The following is a 20,822-nucleotide window of genomic DNA, read 5'->3' on the forward strand; positions in this document are numbered from 1 at the left end:
GTGATTATATATTGGTACACACTCTATCGTGTACACTGGATGATGGCCACTTATGGAGATGCAACAGTCTGTCAATGCTGGAATATGAGAAAGCAAACAAATGCTTGAGGAACTCAGATGTCAGGCAGCATTTGTGGAGGGAAATGAACAGATGACATTTTGGGTTGAGACCCTTCATCTGTATCAATGAACCCAAAACATCCCTCCATTTCCTTCCATGTATGTTACCTGACTCAATGAGTTCTGTTGTGTATTTAATATTTCAGTAATATTTGAGTGATATTGTAACTATATTGTTTGATTAAGCATTCTTGTTCATTTAAATAATTCATTATGGGTTATACGTAAAAATAAGTGACTGCACATGCCATTCCACCACATGTCTTATCTGCACACCCAACTTAATGTAAATATGAAGTTAGACCTCGCATTCCTGGCTCTCTTGTTTTCCTTTCAATTAGTTTTTGGGTTTTGGAGTTACAAAACTTAAGTTCCTCCAGTGTCTTGTTTGTTGCTTGTGATTCATATCTAGTGTTCTTAATAGTGTATTATGCTTAATGGTGGTGACTTACATACTGATGTGTACTAAATGCTAGGAATGCAGATACTAGTGAATACTAGATGGTGGCGATGACAGTGTGTTGACTGGAAGGGAAATAGTGATCAAATTATATGATGTGATTCGTATATTTGTGCATCTGGTATACACAAAGTGAAGGTGATTTACTACTGGAATCCAATGCAAAGTTTCACACCTGGCTCATACTCATCTTCAGTTTGCAGATGGTGTTGGGTCATTGGGATGAGCATTATATCTTCAGCAGGAGATATAAAGACTGTAAGATCAATCCACCAGGCCAGTTATATCTTGATAACTGATAACTGAGTCTTGTGGCAGAGGGTTGAGTTTAGATTGTCTTATTTATGATCTGATTGAATAAAGGACTGGTATGTAGGAAAACAAGAAAAGATTAAAAATTAGCATTATTAACAAATTCCATTCTAGTTAAAGAACTTGATGTATTTGAGGAAGCAAAACTATGAGTAATTGCTGCCTTTATCATAAGATCCTCTCAGTTTATTATGCTCATTAAACATATCTCATCTGTTGGGTGAAAAAAAATCTTGCATATGTATGGCAGATTTTATAACTTCAATCCATTTCAAAATGATGCAAATTGCATTACATGTCACTGGAAAGATTGTCACAATGTAACGCAGGAAACACTGCACTCAACTTGTTCAGAATAATAATGAAGAGATAACAAGAAAATTTGCAATAAATATTTGACAGAGAAGTTCCTTGAAGAACACTAGATTATCTTTTACACCCACCTAAGGCACCTAGATTTAGTGTCTCTTCCAAGAAAATGATGAAATCAATAACCACCTAGGCCATCGAAAATGGCGGAGAAAAATACCAGACTATCACATGTAAAAAAAAATAGCAGCATGAGCTGTCTCCAGGCTTTGTGTAAACTGCAGCTGTGGCTCCCTCTTCTGATTAACTATACTTTATAATAGACTAAAACTTAAATAAAACTTGGATTTTCACTTCCCCCTCCTCACTGACAGGAATGCTTTGGTGACATGGCTGTCTGAAATAGTTATCACTTCCATATTTTCCAGAGCAGAGGCACGCTATGGGCTGAATAACAGAAAACAATAACTGAACATTTTTACATGAATGCCACAAGTAGCCAACACTTGATATACATCACAGCACATTGCAGCTGGCATATCAAATGTCCATTGCATGAGACCAGCCTGTTGAAAAGGAATCTGCACTGTTTCTCCTGGCACAAGCTTGATTTTATGCTAAGGGTGTAATTATAAGTAACCTCCTGCAATTCCCTAATGTAACCATGCCTTCATCTTATGTGTATTTCATTGAGGTGAACCAAAAATTAGCCCTTATATGCTAGATTAATAGTTACTGCACTGCGGTCACAGCTAGTGCTGAACCATTCAAATTCCAGCCTTTAATCCAAAAAGAACTGAACGTATCTTTCCTGCTCCTGCTATGAGACTTCATGTGCTTTACTATCCCAAGATAAATCCAGTAGCAAAAGTGCATCTTTGTCCTTGAATATATTCACACCTGACTTCTCCAATGCACTCTGGTCAGTCTGTATTTATCTTTCCTCCGCAATCAGGAAATCATCCAGCGTTTTGCTGCCTAAACACAAAACCCTTGCCAAATCCCGTTCACCCATTAGGTGCTCATTGACAGTATATTGTCTCCATGAAGATTCTCATCCTTGTTTTCAAATCCCTCCATGGCCTCAAAACTGCAAGTTCCTTTAGACCTCCATCCCTCGGAGTTTCCAGATTCCCAAACTCAGGAATCTGGTCTTTTACACTCTGTAGCTTGCTGTCTCCCTTTCCTCCTTTAACATGCTTCTTAAATTCTAACTTTTACCCTCTACGATCCTATTCTCTTTGGTGGTTTACTGACAGATTTTAAATAAAAACAATTGCTCACAACACTCAATAGGTAGGTCAGCCTCTGTAGAATATGAAACAGAGTTAACATTTCAGTTCTGACATAGGGTCTTTGACCTGAAGTACTAACTTTATTACCATTTCTATGAATGCTGCTTGACCTTCTGAGTATTTCTAGCATTTTCTGTTTTTATTTCAGCTTTTTAGCTTTTTAATTTTATTTTGCAGCTGTCAAATTCTGTTTGATAAACCTCTTGTGAAGCCCTTGGGTTTTTTCAATCCTAAATATACAATAGAAAGAAAGATTTAATTTTCAGAAGGACACCAGATTCCTGTAAATGCTGCATTCCACTTGTACTTAACTGGTCCCAGGATTACTAGCAATCCTTCATGTGGGAAGTTCATACCATATACTGACATTCTTTTTTTAAACTCCAACATTAACAAAGGAAGTGTGGGAATCAATCTGGCTTTCTACCCATTCCCTCTCCTATTAATTTTACCCTGGAAAATGTAAAATACATCATCACTATGGTTTGGCCAATTTTAAATATCTCTTACCTAACATCATCATGTGTATAAATACCTTTTCTCACAGAGGTACAGACATCTATGGATTATGCCCTCAGTGCATCTGGGTGATTTTGGATATCTTCTCTCAGTAGGGCCAGGTGATGTAAAAATACCTCATCTGCGGGGCCTATTTAATTTTAAATCACTAACCTTATGTTGTCCAGATGAGTTTAAATATATCCTCTTACTGGATGTTGGTGTTTTAAAATATGCCTGCATTAATATGTGATGTATTTAGTGACATGGGTATCCTTGTATACTTCTGCCATCAAATAAACCTGATGCAGTTTTAGATCTCTCTATTTTTCTTGTGCCTCACCCAGAAAGTTACCACATTAGGAACTCACCATTGTATATATCTTATACTGGTTAGGAGGAATGGGCTACTAAGTTGCCTGAAGTTGCATAACTGTCAAGGCAGTTGATCAACTCAATACTTGTGAACGTAAAGTAAACTACAGCAATGTCAAGGTGCAGATCGAGAACAATGGAACGCAAGGTTGAACTTGAGCACTTGACAATGATATGCCAGTGCACGAGATCATTGGGTTAACACTTGCGATCTGAAGAAGGGAACAATGAAAGCTGCAGACACAACTCCAGTCCAGTTACATCAGGACTCTCAGAGTCAAAGTTCAAAGTGCATTTTATTATCAAAGTACGTATACTCTATACAACTTTGAGATTCATCTCCTTACAGGCAGCCATGAAACAAAGAACCCCAGTAGATCCCATTAAAAACAAAAGAAAACAGTCAAATATTCAACGTGCAGAGAGAAAAAAATTGTGCAAACAGTAAAACAAGTAAACAGCATTAAGGAATGGAGTTCACAATACTAGGCATCACTGCAGCTGATTCAGAAGGCCACGAATTGCAGGGCACACCCTCAATCCAGCTTAGAATCGAGCAATCCCACAGAGCAGAGAGCCGAACAGGCCCATCTCTCACCTCCGACCCTGGCAACCCGACCGTTTCAATCTGGCTCAGTGCTTAAGTCGTCCAAACCTCCGGTCGTTCCTCGCCCACTGGCTCAGGCTCTGCTGCCACAATACAGTCAGTACCCAGCCTTTTCAATTTGCCCGACTCTTAAATCGTCCAAATCTCGGGTCTTTCCTAGCTTCACATCATTTTTGCTGCATCTATGATAAAGTGCAGAGCTCTTTCCATTCATCCATAAAACTAATGAGAGTGTTCCTCAAGGGAAACAATACAGTGGAAGTTGAACGCATGGGCCCAATTCTGTTTACCCTAATTAAGTCAAAGAGAGAACCTCACTGATAGAAATTGTCACAGATGGTGAGTGACTTAGAACCCATGCAGACAACCAAAATATATTTAATTTGGTGAGTTAATGGAGATGGCTGAATCACTTTGACCCAGCACTAATTTGCAATGAGAAGACAAAGGTCAAGCAAGATCCATAGTGATTAAACAGTGGCCTTGACGAACCTGTCACAAGATTGTAACTCTGGCACTGTTCTGAACAAGTGTAGTGAGGCAAAGCCATGTGTAGCTGCAGAGATAAACAGATTTGGAAGCGTGTAGAAAATAGCATATCAATGGAGATGGCTTCAGAAAATGCCGTGATGTTTGGCTAGTGTATAACAGATGGGCAGATGGCAGTAGCAAATGGAGGAGCTTTGTTGTTGCGCCTGACTCATTTAAATAAAAGTAGGTTGAAAGTCATGATGGGCAGCAAAGGCTGCTGCTGGTATACCAGAGCTCATCTCACAGACACACTAACAACATGCTTTAATTGTAGAAGAAAAGGTAGAGAGCGTCAATGTTCAATAAAAGGCACAGATTGCAAGGAAGAATAATATCAGCCAAGTGGGTTCTCTGAGAAGGGATAATACTGACAGGAACAAACTACAGAGAAGAACTCTCTATGGTATTGAGGCAAGTAAACCACATAAGGAGCAAATCTGAAGCAGTAGCAATCCCACTGTGGTATCAATAGGAAAGGTATCATTTTTAAAGTGTAATGTCCATTCTATCAGTGTATACTTTTACATAGCTGATGACTACTCTATCATGAGTAGAAGTACGTATATCGCTATGCAGAAGTCATCCCTATGCCTTCTTTATTTCCATTCCCCACTGTTATAGTTCCTCTCTTATCAACAGCTGATAGAATGGAGTTAGTGCATGTTATGGCCCATTAGAGATCTGGCATGATATTGGACCATGCAAATAAGTGTTGAGCAAAATGCAAAATACTCAGAGAATTTAAAGAAGAACACCTTCAGAATGGGCACTGTGTAACCATGTCTAAACAAGCTTCTGGAACAATATGAAGAGGTGCTGAAAGACTCCCTTATTGGTATTAAGGGGCACAAGGACTAAATACCTATTCATGTGCACCACTCCATGTGTAGAAATGGCCACAGGGCCATCGCAGTAAGGCCACATGGACTCTTGGAGAGACAATGATGTTGGTGGACAGTCATTCAAAGTAAATTGTGATAAAGCACATAGGTCATCAAATGTACAAGAGAATAATTTAGATCCATTGCTTGCAATGCACGGTCTTCACAAAGATGGGCAATGGATAGAGTTCAAGTTTTTTTTTAGTTTGAGTAAACTGTAACACAAAATAGACTGAAACATTGCCTCATAAATTAACATCAAATAGGGAAGCAGATAGATCAGTATATAGAGTGGAGGAGTTACTGATATGGCAACTCCAGGGAAGAAAAGTAAATATTACAATGAAATATTAACTCACAACTTTTCTTCTGAGCTATAGCTTGAAGCCACACTCGACTACAGGGCACACACCTGGAGAAGTGCTGGTGCACAGAAGACTCAGCATGCGTCTGAGTAAAAATTCATTTCAATCTGGAAGGAAATGTAGAAGGAAGGCAGCTAAAACATCACACCACGTGCAATAAAGGAAGAGATTCGCATTATGTGATAAGATTTGGCTGCTGACATTTCTAGCAGGTCAGAAGTAGGAAAATGAGGCATTGCAGCAGTTATCTTGTAAGAATTAGTGAGAGGGTCAGCAAAGTTCTTGAGGAGCACAGCAGAAATATTCAAGAGAATAATGATAAAGGTTGTGTGCCAACATCGCAAGAATACTGAACAAGGTTAAAAAATAGGAAAACTGCAGTTGTCGAAGGGTCAATGCAAAACAGAGCTAAAGTTCGAGAAGTGACCCCTCAATGAATCCAGAGACAGAAGCCACATCAAGAAAATCTGTAGATACCCTATGTCCCAGATCAAAACAGCTGACACCTTTGAACTTTAAAAGATCAAAGAGAACTTCAAGGAACTGAAATAATTAAATTTATAAAATTGGTAAAGTTGTTAAATTAGTTAAATCTATTTTTGTTAAAAGAAGTACAGTATACATACATGGTGTGTAAATGTGTGTGATACCAAATGCACAACTGATCATGTGTGTCACTATACAGCTATGCATATTCTAAATCTAAACAGAACCGCACATTAACCTGGCATACTTTCTAGAGGTCTTCATGTTTCCAGCATATTATCCTGCACACACTGCAAGTAACTATATTAAGAACTCAAATATCCTACAACTTTCTGTGACTGGCTATTGGTGATAATAAATGACTCCTCTGTCTGCTGTGGGAGATTTTAACTTGCCATTTCACTGGTGCCTGAATGAATTTCACACCTTCTCAGTAAATCACTAATGGTTTAGATATTCCCACTGTGATAGCCACCCAAATACAATGAACACTCACCCTGCACCCACCCCATCTTCCCGCTGCCATAATAGTGATAGTCCCTCTTGTACTTACCCACCACCTCATCAGTTTCCACATCCAATACGTTATCATCTGCAACTTCTGCCATCTCCAAAGGGATCCAACCACTAAACATGTTATGACCTCTCCCACCTTCGCTTTCTGTAGGAATTGCTCCCTCTGCGATTCCCTTGTCCATTTGTCCCTCCTCATTAATCTCCCTCCAGGTGCTTCTACCTGCGAGTGGCCTAAGTGCCACACCTGCCCGTATACCTCCTCTCTCACTTCCATTCAGGGCCAAAACAGTCCTTCCAAGTGTGGCAACACTTCACCTGCGAAGCTGCTGGGGTCATCTATTGTGTTCAGTGCTACCAATGCGGTCCCCTCTGCAAAGGTGAGACTGCTTTCTCGAGTATCTTCACTCCATCTGCTACAAGTGAGACTTCCTGGTGGCCAAGCATTTTAATTCTGATTCCCGTTCCTGTTCTGACGTGTCGATCCATGGTCTCCTCTTGTGCTAAGATGACACCACCTTCAAGGTGGAGGAGCAACACCTTGTATTCCATCAGAGTACCCTCCAACCTTATGGCATGAATACCATTTTCTTCTGGTGAACAGATTTCCTCCCTTCACCTTCCTCTATTCCGCACTCCGATCTTCCACTTCTCACTTGCCTATTACTTCCCCCTGGGTCCCCACTTCCTTCCCTTTCTCCTATGGTCCACTCCCCTCTCCTATCAGGTTCTTTCTTCTCCAGCCCTTGATCTTTCCTGCCACCTGGTTTCACCTATTACCTTCCAGCTAGCCCCCTTCCTCTCCCCGCATCTACCCCCTTCCTTCTCAGTCCTGAAGAAGGATCTTGGCCTGAAATGTTGACTGTTTACTCGTTTCCATAGATGCTGCCTGACCTGTTGAGTTCTTCCAGCATTTTGTGTACGTAGCTTTGAATTTCCACAATCTGCAGATTTTCTTGTGTTTGTAAGTACAATGAGTATAGCATTGACAATGGTGGATAACCATAGATTCAAGTGTCACCATGCATCAGGACATAAATTAGGAAGGGGAAGGTTGTGTGAACTGTAGGTTGAACACTAAAGTTAAAATTAAGTTAGGGTCCAAACTGTTTCATTGAACTGCAACATTCCGATACATCAGCTCTCTTCCTGCTGTGAAATTGGCAACTGGCCTTCCAGAAACCTAGAGAGTCAAAATCATAAGGGAAGAAAAGGAGGACAACAATGGGATCTGTACAGCTTCCAGATGAAACCCCCAGTGTTCCTACAGGCTGTGTAGGCAGGGTTTAACCAGGGCTTTTATAGAGTCACGGAGCAACACAGCATGATACAGGCCCTTCAGGTCAACCAGTCCATGCCGACCATGTTGCTCACAAAACTGGTCCTAAATTCCCACATTTGGCCTATATCCCTCTAAGCTCTGTCCGTCCATATACCCATCCAAAAGCTCCTTAAGTGATAATATTGTACCTGGCTCAACCATTTCCTCTGGAATCTCATTCCAATTACTCACCACTGCATGAAAAATGCTGTCCCTCAGGTCCCTGTTAAGTATTTTCCCAACTCACCATAAACCTACACCCATTAGTTTTGGACTCCCCTACCCTGGGGAAAAGGTTGTTACCATCAACATTTTCTATGTCTCTCATCATTTTAAACATTTCTATAAGGTCAACTCCTCATTCTCAAATGTTCAAAGGAATAAAGATGTAGCTTGGCCAGTCCCGCCCTGTAACTCTGGCCCTTAGTTCTGACCAACATCCTTGTAAATCTTTATTGCACTCTTTCCACTAATTGTAACTTGTTTTAATGATGCTAATTAATTCTGATGAATCACATAGTTTTCTAAAATTGCTTTGAGGTACCAGAATCTACAAAATCATAAGGGAGAAAGAACTATATTTACATACAGCCCCTCATAACTTCAGGATGTCCCAAGTATATTACACTCATGGAAATAATTTCTAAGGTGTATTTATCATGATAATGCATGGTAGTCAATTTTCAATAGAAAACTCCCTCAAAAACAATGGTATATCATTAGAGAAATTGGAAGACAAATATTGAGATTGCATCTTCAAGCTTCAAGTTCCTCACATTCCTTCATATAATACTGTGCGGTCAATATAAGGCCTCTGCAGCTGTGTGAAACATCCGTGTTGTTCCAGATCTTTGGTTAATGCTAGTAGAAAGGGCAATCAACAGACTGGCTCAGCCAGTTTGTGATTGTACACTTAAACCTCCCTTTAAAATATCTACTGCATGTGACCTTTTATTGACAAATAGGTAAATACAATGGCCATTTACTGGCATTATTTCGCATTTACGTGAATAACTTCCAATTATTGAATGGCTCTTATTGTTGCATAAACAATAAGTGGGATTTGGTACTTGAGCAACCTGCCAGACATATTTCTTTCAGCTGACATTGGACCAAGCAGACTTTGGATCTGCCTTATTTGGAGTATAATTTTTGTTATAAATGTTCAAGAACATGAGCTTTTTTGGCATTGGGGGGAATGGGTACTTGGATAGGTGGTGGCAGGGGAAAGATTGAAGGAAAACATTTTTTTGGGGAGCATACTCTCTGACAAGATTGGTCTGGGACTTTCTTTGTCAAGAAGCATCTTTTATTGATGAGGACAATTTGATTGGAGAAGGCCACGGTGGAATGAAGAAATAAATTGAATTTACAAAGAATCTTTCATAGCTTCATGAAGTCCTGAAGCCAATTATGCACATTTGAATGCATTCTCTGTAGCTAAATACAGCTTTTTCATTTTATAGTGACTAACTCAGTGGTTATAATCGCAGAACAGTATCAGAGGTGGTAAATCATAAATCTATGATGGTCATTTCTGAAAATTAGATGACAAATTCTGGTAGTTTATGAGAAACTGTCTCAATGAGTGCCAGAAAATTGCACGTTTCCCCCTTGCCCTTCAACAAGTCACCATCTCTTCCTCCCTCAGCTTATATCTCACAGCATTTCTGCAGTACTGTACCTGGCTGATTCTAATGCCTTCAGGACACCAAAGGTCAACATTGCTCACATTCCAGGAACAATTAAAAATATTAAATTCCTAAAATTCACTTAGAAATACTATTGAAAAATATCACTCATATCTAATTTCAACCAAATTTCTTGAAACATTTGTTAGCTACCTTGAGGTAGCTGGGAAGAGATTTGGAGATTCAGGTGGTGAATTGAAACCAGAAAATCAACGGCAACCTGATGTATGTCTGCCATTGTGTGTTAGAGCCAGGGTACTTCATTAACGCAGTGCAATTGAGAGCCTGATTTAAAATTTACCTGCTGGTTTCCCAGGCCTCAGGAAAAACAGCACCAAAGCTGCCAGCCTAGATGACTTTTTTTTTTAGATTCAGCAGTGCTTCAGGTCAGAAGACATATGGGGGCTTTTCCTAACCTGTACCTGTCTCAGTGACCCTCTAAAGAATCCTTCAGCCTCCCTTCCACTGATTGTGGGCTCTTTAGCAGTTTCAGACCTTCCCACAAAGCTGCAGCTTGCTCCATGATCATTATTTATACCCTCCTATCCATCCACCACAATCATCCGTCCAGTCTACAGGTCATAATTCCCTCCTCCCACCTTTCACAGATGATCCTCCAGGTCCATCTGCAGTGTCCTGCTGCTAGCTTCCAGCAAGCAGCCTGTTACGTTGTCAATTCAGCTGCTGGCTGAATTAGGAAATGAAAGGAAAAAGAAAAATAAACTACTGTTGTTACATTCGGCAGAACCCCAAGCTTAAAGCCATTTCTTTCAGTCCACTCTTCTATATCTCCTACGTATCTCTGCCATCTTAAACATCAGGAATGTAACACACAAAAGCATGTCATTTGGCTCATTGTGATGGCAGCTCTATGTCCTTGTAGAAGGCAAACTTCTCACTCTTAACCAGTTTTGTACTGATACAAACACTATTCAATGTCACAGGGTTAAATTTGTTAATAACAGGAATTCTGCAGATGCTGGAAATTCAAGCAACACACATCAAAGTTGCTGGTGAACGCAGCAGGCCAGGCAGCATCTCTCGGAAGAGGTACAGTCGACGTTTTAGGCAGAGACCCTTTGTCACGTCGACCTCTTCCTAGAGATGCTGCCTGGCCTGCTGCGTTCACCAGCAACTTTGATGTGTGTTGCTTAAATTTGTTAATGTCTGCTTTATGAAGTAGTTCCCAAATTTGAGCAACTTTTAAAGAAAACATGACTTTTTATTTCTTAGTTCCAAGCTCTGTAGATATCTGATTCTAAGTGTTCATCTTAGAGCCTATTGTAATGGAAAATTACTTTTATTCCCTGGAGCAAAACATGATAACTATCATTTCTAGATTGCCCGATGTCCCTCTGGAAGTTTGACCAGTTACTGGGCTCATGGGATGCCATTATTCCTTTGGCAGTGCTTTTTCTGGAGTATTGTGGGACTTGAACCACATTGCCTGGAATAATGTGGTCTTCTCAACCCAGCCTCCAAATGGCATACCTGCCATTTAAGTCAATTACCCTATGATTAGCTAAATCCAGTTCCGTCCCACATTTCCAAACATTCGTAATGTGGTTCCTCCAAACACATTCTCTCTCATCATCATCTGTTCCTCACAGTGAGACTCCCTCTGGTTGCCACAGCACCCCAACCCACCCCACCCCACCCCAAACATCCATCAGTACCAGGGTCCCTACACCTTCAACTACATTCTGGTCATCATCAATTCTGGGTAGAGGCTATGTTTATTCCCCTACCAGGCACAGAATCTTTGTGGGGCTGCCTGAAATCACATCTCCTAAATCTGCTCTTAGAACATAGTACTAGTTGGGCCATTATTTGAAGGGGTGTCATGTATGGTGAGTTGAACAAAGTTTTTTGTCAGTACCTCCAGTTGAACTTTGTCTTTTTGTGTGTTTCCCTCTAGCTGTCAGTCTGTGGTTTTGTATTGCCATGTGCTCCTGTCCCCACTCCTGCTCTACTCAGGCCCCTGTATTACTGTCTGTCTGTCTGTATCTTGTTTTACGGCGGTTGGCATCCAGCTTAATGGTGCATTACCACCACCCTCTGCTCCGGAATGTGCACTAGACATACATTCTAAATCCCTTCACCCAATCACACACACACACACACACACACACACACACACACACACACACACCTACACTTCACCCTCCCATCTTTGACCATCCTAGTATCCTGTTCCAGTTTATTCGTCATATTCTATAAAAAACCCCTGTACCCCTTAAAAATGCTAAAAATACCCGGACTTGTGCTCTCTCACCCATGCCCAGCAACCCTTTTAATGTGAATTCCTGCATCCCCCAACTCCCTTAATTTATTTCTCACCATCTCTCTCTGTATCCCATACTTCCTGCAACTCAGAACTACATGTTCTACTGACCCCTCTTCCTGACATTCCTCACACAATCCTGTCTGGTGTTTCCCTATCATTTTGAATGTTTTGTTTAATGCACAATGCCCCAGCCTTAACCTAGTCCACACAATTTCCTCTCTTCTGTTTCCATTACCTACCCTAGTAACTGCAACACTCTTTTGTATTTGATATAAATGCCTCCCTTTTCCCTCCCTGTCCCATCTTTCTTGCCACATTCGGTTGACTTTTTCCCAGATTACACACTTAACCTCTGCTTTACTGATACTAATGTGCATTTCCACATTTTCTTTCTTTAACGCCCTCTTTGCCAACTCATCCACCCTCTCATTCCCCTTCACCCCTACATGTGCTGGAACCCATAGAAATTTTACCTGATCTCCCTGATTTGCAATCCTTGTAACTAACTGAAGGACTTCATAAAGTACATCTTGCCGACTGTTTGTGTGAAAAGACCTTAAACTTGCTAGAACAGAGGATGAATCTGAACATATCAATGCTTTGACTTGTCTGGCTTTCTATACCCATTGCAACGCAACCAACACTGCCAGCATCTCCACTGTAAACAATCCTAACTTATTAAATGTTCTTTTGCTGATTCCAATTTCTTTTGGCTGGTATGACCACCCTGAGTACTCTGTCTCTCTTCTGTTTCTCATTATTACCTGTATTGCTGCCACCTGTGTCTCATTGTGCTCCACCTATCATCTGCCTCTCTGTTAATTGATCAGATTATTTCAGTCCTGTGTTTTCACCTGTTTGTTGCCAGATTGTGTCAATGAATTTTCATCAGTCTTTCCAGCATTTGTATCTGTACTTGTCTGTTTGTCTGTCTGTATATTGACTCTGCCTGTTTCCTGATTCTGGTTTTTGGATTTCTCTGGATGGTTTGATCTCTGCCTGAATTTTGATGCTGACTTTGTTTGCACCTCAGGATTTGTTACTCAAACAGTACTGGGTCTGCAATTGGATTCCTGCTCCAGTGCTCTGACAGTTTTTTCATTAGATGATCCAGCTCTTTCAGACATTGGTATCTTACTGGCATGCCCATTGTCAGTTAAAAGAAATATTAGTTGCATCTAACTTAGAATGATTTCCCAGTATTATTTAACCCTGACATTAACCATTCAAGCAGGTCAAGGCAACCATGGACGGGTCTAGATGATCCCCAGCATATAACAATAATCCAGGCCTCAGATGTCTTGTGAAGGATTTTTAATGTCTGAATAGCCCATGAAATTCACCCTCATGTATTCGCAAATGAACTTTGTATAACAGACATGGGACCAATTCAGAAGGAACAGCTAAGGATTATCCTCTTTAAAACTTCCTCAGTGTTCCTTTCCGAGGTTACTTGTCTCAACTGATGAGCCTTGTATTCAAGGAATGGAAGATTAGAAACTCAAAGCAAGAAGTATGGCATCAGCTGCATTAAAGTTACATGTTGAGATATTCTTTATGTTGGTGCACTATTTTGTCTGAAAGATACAGTTTACATTGAGAATCAGATTTTCTGTGGGCTGCCTTTATGTAAAGCGTACATAGAGTTACCCAAACATAGACAGTCTTGTCAAAGCGTGTGCAACACACCACTCAATGTCACAGGATAAGTGAGGCAAATTTATTATGACTCGTAGAGAATCACCTCATTTGATCCATAGTCAAGTGTTCAACTGCATAGCTCGTCCCACTGCTCTGTCCCCTTTAAGATTAATCCACATCTCTCTCCTATTCTTCACCACATTCTGTTCCATCGCACTAGGTTATCTTGCTGATCCTCCACCACTAGACTGCAGCCTGATCCATATCCTGCCCCAGTGTTTCAACTTAATTTTTGTGGCCCACAAATGAAGCTCTGAACCTTCTTATACCACCCAGCTCCCCACCAACCACTTTCAAAAACCACTTTGCCCAACCCACCTGACTTCTCCAAAGTTGGTGGCAAAAGTAGAGGTGAGGCCTTTATGAAATTGTGGAATTCCTGTACTAAAGTGCATTGGTGGACTTTTGGACAATGGAATATTGTTGCAGGCTGCACATATGCAAAGAGAAAACATGGGTCCCTCGGGTGACACTACTTTAATGTGCCTTTTAAGGTGCAGAATAATATCTGGGCTCCTTACCTGATGAAATCCCAGGTAGTCGATAACTGTGGGAGACACGTAAAATACCATTCCATCGGCACTCACCACCACCACAAATCCATCCAGAGCCTGAGGAGAAGGAAGATGAAGCTAGTTCAATAGAATGTTGAAATTATTGGCAATGGTTGTGTCTTCAGCTGCAGGAACACTAAACCCGGTAAAAGGATGCACCAATACCTTTAAAAAATTGGAAATAGAATCTCAAGATGTGCTGATGAGGGATCGTTTAACAACTGGAGATTATAGAAGTCAATGAGATCAGCTCATAGACCTCAGCAGGAGAAGAAGGCAACTGATTGACAATGGAAAGCAGCACAAAACATAACTTGTTGAGGCACTAAATCCAAACTTGGCCATTGGGTCCCCAGTTTCAATCCTGATTTCTCATGCCGCCTATGTGGAGTTTGCATGTTCTTCCTGTGGCTGCATGGGTTCCTTCAGGATGCTTAGGTTTTTATCCAAAGATGAGCTGGCTGGGAGGTTAATTGGTTATTGTAAACTACCCGAGTGTCAGTGGCTAGGCAGAGAACCAGAGTGGAGTTGATTGGAATGTGAGAGAGGTGGCTCACAGGAACATAAGTTGGGGAATGCATTTGATGGGATTGTTCTGAGATCCAGAAAAGACTAAATGGTGAAAATAGGAAAAATATAATACCAAAGTATTTCCCTTTTAAAAACACTGAAATTCAAGAATACACTATTTATAATTTATACAAATGGTCTACCATTGTAACCAGCCAGTGAGCTAAGGAGTTTCACCCACTGGAGCCTTCTCATTTCTCAACTAGAAAACCCTGCAGTGCGCTCCTGGAGAAAACAATGCACTTTGAGAGGAGCTGCTCCTTAGCGCTGGGTGGCAGTAAGCAATACTGCAAGGCGGTTTGGTGAAGAGAAGGGGAGCATCTTCCAGTAACTGAATAAAAATATTTAACTCACATTGCTATTTATGAGAGCTTGGCCTCACCAGAATCAGGTTTATTATTATGGCATGTGACATGAAATTTGTTAATTAGCAGCAGCAGCAGCAGTTCAATGCAATACATAATATTGAAGGAAAAAAACAAAACAAAATAATAATAAATAAATAAGTAAATCAATTACAGTATATGTATATTGAATAGATTAAAAATCGCACAAAAAACAGAAATAATATATATTAAAAAACTGAGGTTGTGTCCAAAGGTTCAATGTCCATCGCTAAGTGTGTGCCTTCAGGCTTCTGTACCTCCTACCTGATGGTAACAGTGAGAAAATGGCATGCCCTGGGTGCTGGAGGTCCTTAATAATGGACACTGCCTTTCTGAGACACTGTTCCTTGAAGTTGTCCTTGGTAATTTGTAGACTAGTACCCAAGATGGAGCCAACTAAATTTACAACACTCTGCAGATTCTTTTGGTCCTGTGCAGTAGCCCCCCCCCCCCCCACCCCATACCAGACAATGATGTAGCCTGTCAGAATGCTCTCCACGGTACATCTAAAGGAGTTTTTGAGCGTATTTGTTGACACAGCAAATCTCTTCAAACCCCTAATGAAGTATAGCCGCTGTCTTGCCTTCTTTATAACTACATCGATATGTTGGGACCAGGTTAGATCCTCAGAGATCTTGACACCCAGGAAACTCCACTCTCTCCACTTCTGATCCCTCTATGAGGACTTATTTGAAATAGTGGCTGTGTTTAAAGTATCATTCATTGACTGTAAAGCACTTTTCTGAACTGACATCTAATGTAAAGCTCAGAATGTTGTGGAAGTGTATTGGACAGTGGCTAAAGTTCCTGCTAATTGGACAGAATGCTGTAATATGTGGATAGCTATGAAAACAATAGAAGAAATAATTAACTATTTTTCTTTTTCCTTTTCCTCCAATATGCACTGGAATTAGATACTAATTAACATTTCCATTTTTGATTTGATGTTAGTAACCAAACAGGAATTCTATAGACTTAGAGATTGGATCCCATTCCAATGTTTCTCTCAGCAGAGCGTGATCTGTAAGTCACAATGCCTGTGACATAATTTGGTATGTTTAATACTACACTGGAAATTCATACTTCCAGCCATGCATCACCGTTGCTTTGATCATGTTATTTCATGTGCAATATTCATCTAGAAAATTTGTGCAGAAAATTGTAACATACATATTCATGAGCAAATGTTAATGGACGATCGATGATCATTCCTGGAGCAACCATGTTTTATAGGTGTCATGCTGGAAAGGTTTCTGTACTGGTAAAGTCCTTTGACTTATTTTTGCATCCAGGCCCAACCTTGCAAACAACTTCTAATGACCACAACTGATCAACATCCTAATCCAATTCTTAACATCACCTGACTTTCATTCATTCCCCCAAATTTTTGACCACTACTTCAAACTCTCGAACACGATCCTTGGGTCACAAGCACCTGCCCCACTCTCACAGATTCTCAAACTATATCTCCAGTCTTGATTATGAATGCTGGATCCCACTCATGAACGTGCAGCTACAGAGATCCTGAGCTCTGATCCCTACACTGTCAAGCAAAATCTTGATTGCACTCCCAGCACTATATATAAACTAGTGGCTCCATTAGCCTCAATTCTAGTCGTCACCACACTTAAAACTAACCTTTATTGGATATAAATCATCTTGGGAGGTCAAGGAAGGCAGTATATAAAAGCATTCTTCCTTGTACTGTATTGCTGTATAGGGCAATACCAAAGCAGGGACCTGAAAACATCTATCCTGAGTTGGTTTTGTCATACTTCCAGCATTCAGATTATGGAAATCTTAAAATTTAGTTTACTATGGATCATTCATCACATCCAATAATGCTAATATAATTCCTTTCCAATAAAGTCTATATTCTATGTATAATGTATGTCAAACATGATTTAACACACACATATAAAATATCATTCATAGAAGCTACGATATTTCCATCAAAAGCACACCTAGAATTTTTTTAGAACTGCAGAACTTTAAAATTTTTTCCCCTTAACTCTGACAACTTTTTTAAATTCAGTTAGAACAGTTGCATTAGGTCAATGTACAAATAGTTCAGTAGCAATGTGATACATCCATAATACCGGGAGGAGCCATTTATTAACCCAACATTTATTAATCCAACCTCTCACTCCCACACAAGTAATACATGTTTGATGTAATTCAATAATAAAGTAAAACAGCTGTAAGCCATATTTTTACAATAGGACATCTAAATATAGACACAAAAAATGCTGGAGGAACTCTGCAGGCTGGGCAGCATCTATGGGAAAGAGTAAATAGTCGGCGTTTTGGGCCGAGACCCTTCTCAGCCTGGAACTTTGACTGTTTGTTCTTTTCCATAGATGCTGATTTGCTGAGTTGCTCCAGCACCTTGTATGCGTTGCTTGGATTTCCAGCATCTGCAGATTTTCTCTTTATTGTGATCTAAATATAGAGCTTGTTTTGCACACATTTAAGTGCAAATTCAAACCTGTTCCCCAAAGACATATTTTTAAAAGACAAATGAACAGGGATTATTATTAACAAGGTAAAGAACAAAATTCTATCTCATTAAAATGCACAGTTTGAAATTTAGTAAGGGACTTGGCTAAACATTGTGTGCATGTCTGTAAAATGATACACTGGTTTTAATTAAATAGAATTACATGGAATGTACAGCACAAAAACAGGCAATATAAGTTTCCTCCAACATTACCTGTATTCCCTCTATACATTTATCCCTTATGCTATGTGAGCTGACAAGTGGGAGGATTCACGCAAAAAATGTTTAATCCACTCCTCTCATTGAAAAGAGCATGCAGAAGAACGATAGGTATGGAAATCATGCTGAAAGTGTAAAACAGACCAGATTTGGCACTGATGTTCCTGGGCAGATGTTGCCTTTACAGAACTTTCTGTGGAGGCCCCATGAAATGGAAAGGTAAAGTTATAAAGCATAGCACAAAAAAGTGCAGATCAGGGTAAGAACTCTGAAGTGACAAACAATTCTGATCAACAGTTTGATTCTGGAGTATGGTGGAGGGCTACAATCTTTATTTTGAGCATTCTGCATATTCATAGTCCTTTGTGTAATGCCGTGGTTAAGATTTCCACTGCTATGCTGTAGGTATTTCATTTTAGCAGTTCTGTAAGACCGGTCTGTTCTGCTTTCAACCTGTTTGGGTTTGAGCAGAGATAAGGGGTCTTGTTGTTCAACTTAGGAATGTGGTGTCCAGGGCTGGATTTAGTGGGGCCAGGGCCCCTGCCGACACCGTAAAATGCTGCTGAACAAGAGCAAAGGTCGTACTGGTCTAAATATCAAAGCTGTGGACCAAGACGTTGGTTTAGTACAATACGTAGGCTATAAACTTACAGGGAGGACAGAAAGTAATGCAGATTCTTAGTTTGAAGGACAACATCTAAAGCACTCAAAAATTAACCTAGGCTTAGTTGGCTTAGTAAAGTTATGAGGGAGATGAAGTATGATGTACCCAATCTTAAATCTTTATTTAGCTATTGCTGCACATACCATAGGCCTTATTTCTCAAACAATGCCAAAGCATTTTTATCTAGGTATTTTTCTCAACTGTGTGTTCTGAGAAAGTAAAATGGAAAAGAGAGACAAAAAGGCCAAGAGAGATGGCACTATGGCAAACTAGGAAACTTGACAATACTCCAACAATCTTTTTGAAGAATGAGATCTAGCACATACTAACCTATTGCTGTACTGTGTGGCTTGCAGAGTAAAGACCACTTATTATTTACTAGGTTTGTAAACAGTCAACTAATAGCCTATTGCCACAAAAACAGGGACAGCACTGACATACAAGTCTAGATATTTACAAAGTCAGATGCTTGTTTTTCAAAATTAAAGCCTAGTTCTTCTGGATTTCTTCGCAGCAAAGTCCTTGATCAGATCACTAAAATCCAGTTTCCGAACAAGATGACTTTCAAGTGACATCAGAGTAAGATGACTCAGCCTGTCCTGTCCCATCGTGGATCTGAGCCTATGTAGTTGCCGTTATCAGGCCTGCCAAATATGTCACTGGAGCCAGTCCCCTCTCGACCAAAAACTTCACAACCGCCAACACTCTTCTCAATACATTGGTCCAGTAGACACACTCTGACTCGAACTGTTTTTACAGTTCTGTATCTATTCTTCCACTGTCAGACGCTAGTGTAGCGTAGGTCAGTATCGTTTTCACAGTTTGCTATTTTCATGCTCTCCTATGCGCTCAGTGGCATGGTTCCAGTCGCTAAAGCCAGTTTCGAAGCTGGACTGACAGTTACCATCACTAAAGATGTGGCATGCAAAACAAAACACACAGCCGGTGGAAGGGGAATATAAGAGCCATTGCCTTGATATGTACTCACCGTTTATGAGCTTGCGTTTGAAGTGAAATTTGGAGAAAAAAACGTCTCTGCTGTTTGTATACTCGTTCTGAAGCTTTGATATCCACATACTTATTCTAGCAGGACTCCGGCCCTTTCTTAGCCCAGTATGCTCAGGCTGAATCATCTAACGTTTCCTTTCCCCAGCGAGCAGGATCAGTGCTGTAAGGACCCTCAGTAGCAGTAACATTAACATTAATGACGACCCGACTTGGTTTCTCCGGGGGCCTTTGTGGTCGGGAATCCCAAAGTCATGCTCTCTGCCTCTTCAACAATTGCTGCTGACTGTGGCAAGGACGGTGGTCCTGTGCTAACGATGGAGCTAGCGCTAGCTGTTGAACAAGTCTCCATTTGTCCACCGGTCTCAGACTGTGACAAGAGCCATGGTACTGCTGCATCATCGAGAGCAGGGTTAAAAAATTCCGTCAATTTCAATGTCTTTTTTAATGCTTCTTTCTCATGGTCCTCTTTTTCTTGTTTCTTTTTACTTTTCTGTGCTCTACTCTCATTTTCTTTTGTCCGCCATGGTGATAGCCCCTCTGCAGCTCTGGTCCCTGGGCTGCAGCCCAGCCTAAAGTCCAGCCCTGGTGGTGTCAGCCAATCAGGATGGTGGAATTGGGAGAAGATTCTAGAGAACACTGGGCAGAGAGGTTTTGTGAGGGACATTGGTGTGGGTCAAGGTCTTTTTAGGTGGGAGCTGGGAGAAGACAGGAGGGAAGATGGCTGAGGATGCCATCCCTGTTGCACAAGGTGCATGTGCAGCTGAATGGCTTCAAGGAGGAAGGACCAATACTCCTGTGGGAGAGCCTGATTATTCGAGATGGATTTCGGGTGACATTTGGAAGGTGGTGTGTGCTTTCATGCAGACTGAGGGTCTAGCGCGCGAGTTAGAGACAACTTCAAGATGAGTTCCAACTTATGTGTACATTTGACTGTTGAATTATAATGGCCCTTTTTGCTTTTTCTTTCTTTTGGTTAAGTTAACGTTCATAAGTATACTTCCTTTATAATTGCTTGCAGTGTATGATCTGTTATTTCTTGCTGATGGGCAATTACGGGGGCAGTAAATCACACGGCATTCACACAACCCGGGGTTTTGGGTGGGCGAGACATCCCAACCTCCCGGGTTTGGCAGGACCAAAGTCGTATACGTCCTAGATGTATGGAGCCC

General features: G+C 40.7%; 1 protein-coding gene across 1 annotated transcript in view; it reads right to left on the reverse strand.

Annotated features, from left to right (window-relative positions):
• LOC140212298 (aryl hydrocarbon receptor-like) overlaps positions 1-20,822 on the reverse strand; it is a 191,450-nt gene that overhangs the window by 16,762 nt on the left and 153,866 nt on the right. Inside the window, exon 7 of the mRNA XM_072283002.1 lies at positions 14,274-14,363. Coding sequence (XP_072139103.1) covers positions 14,274-14,363 — 90 coding nt within the window. The remainder of the gene's footprint in view (positions 1-14,273; positions 14,364-20,822) is intronic.

This window comes from Mobula birostris, chromosome 19 (genome assembly GCF_030028105.1).
Source record: "Mobula birostris isolate sMobBir1 chromosome 19, sMobBir1.hap1, whole genome shotgun sequence".
Taxonomy (NCBI): Eukaryota; Metazoa; Chordata; class Chondrichthyes; order Myliobatiformes; family Myliobatidae; genus Mobula; species Mobula birostris.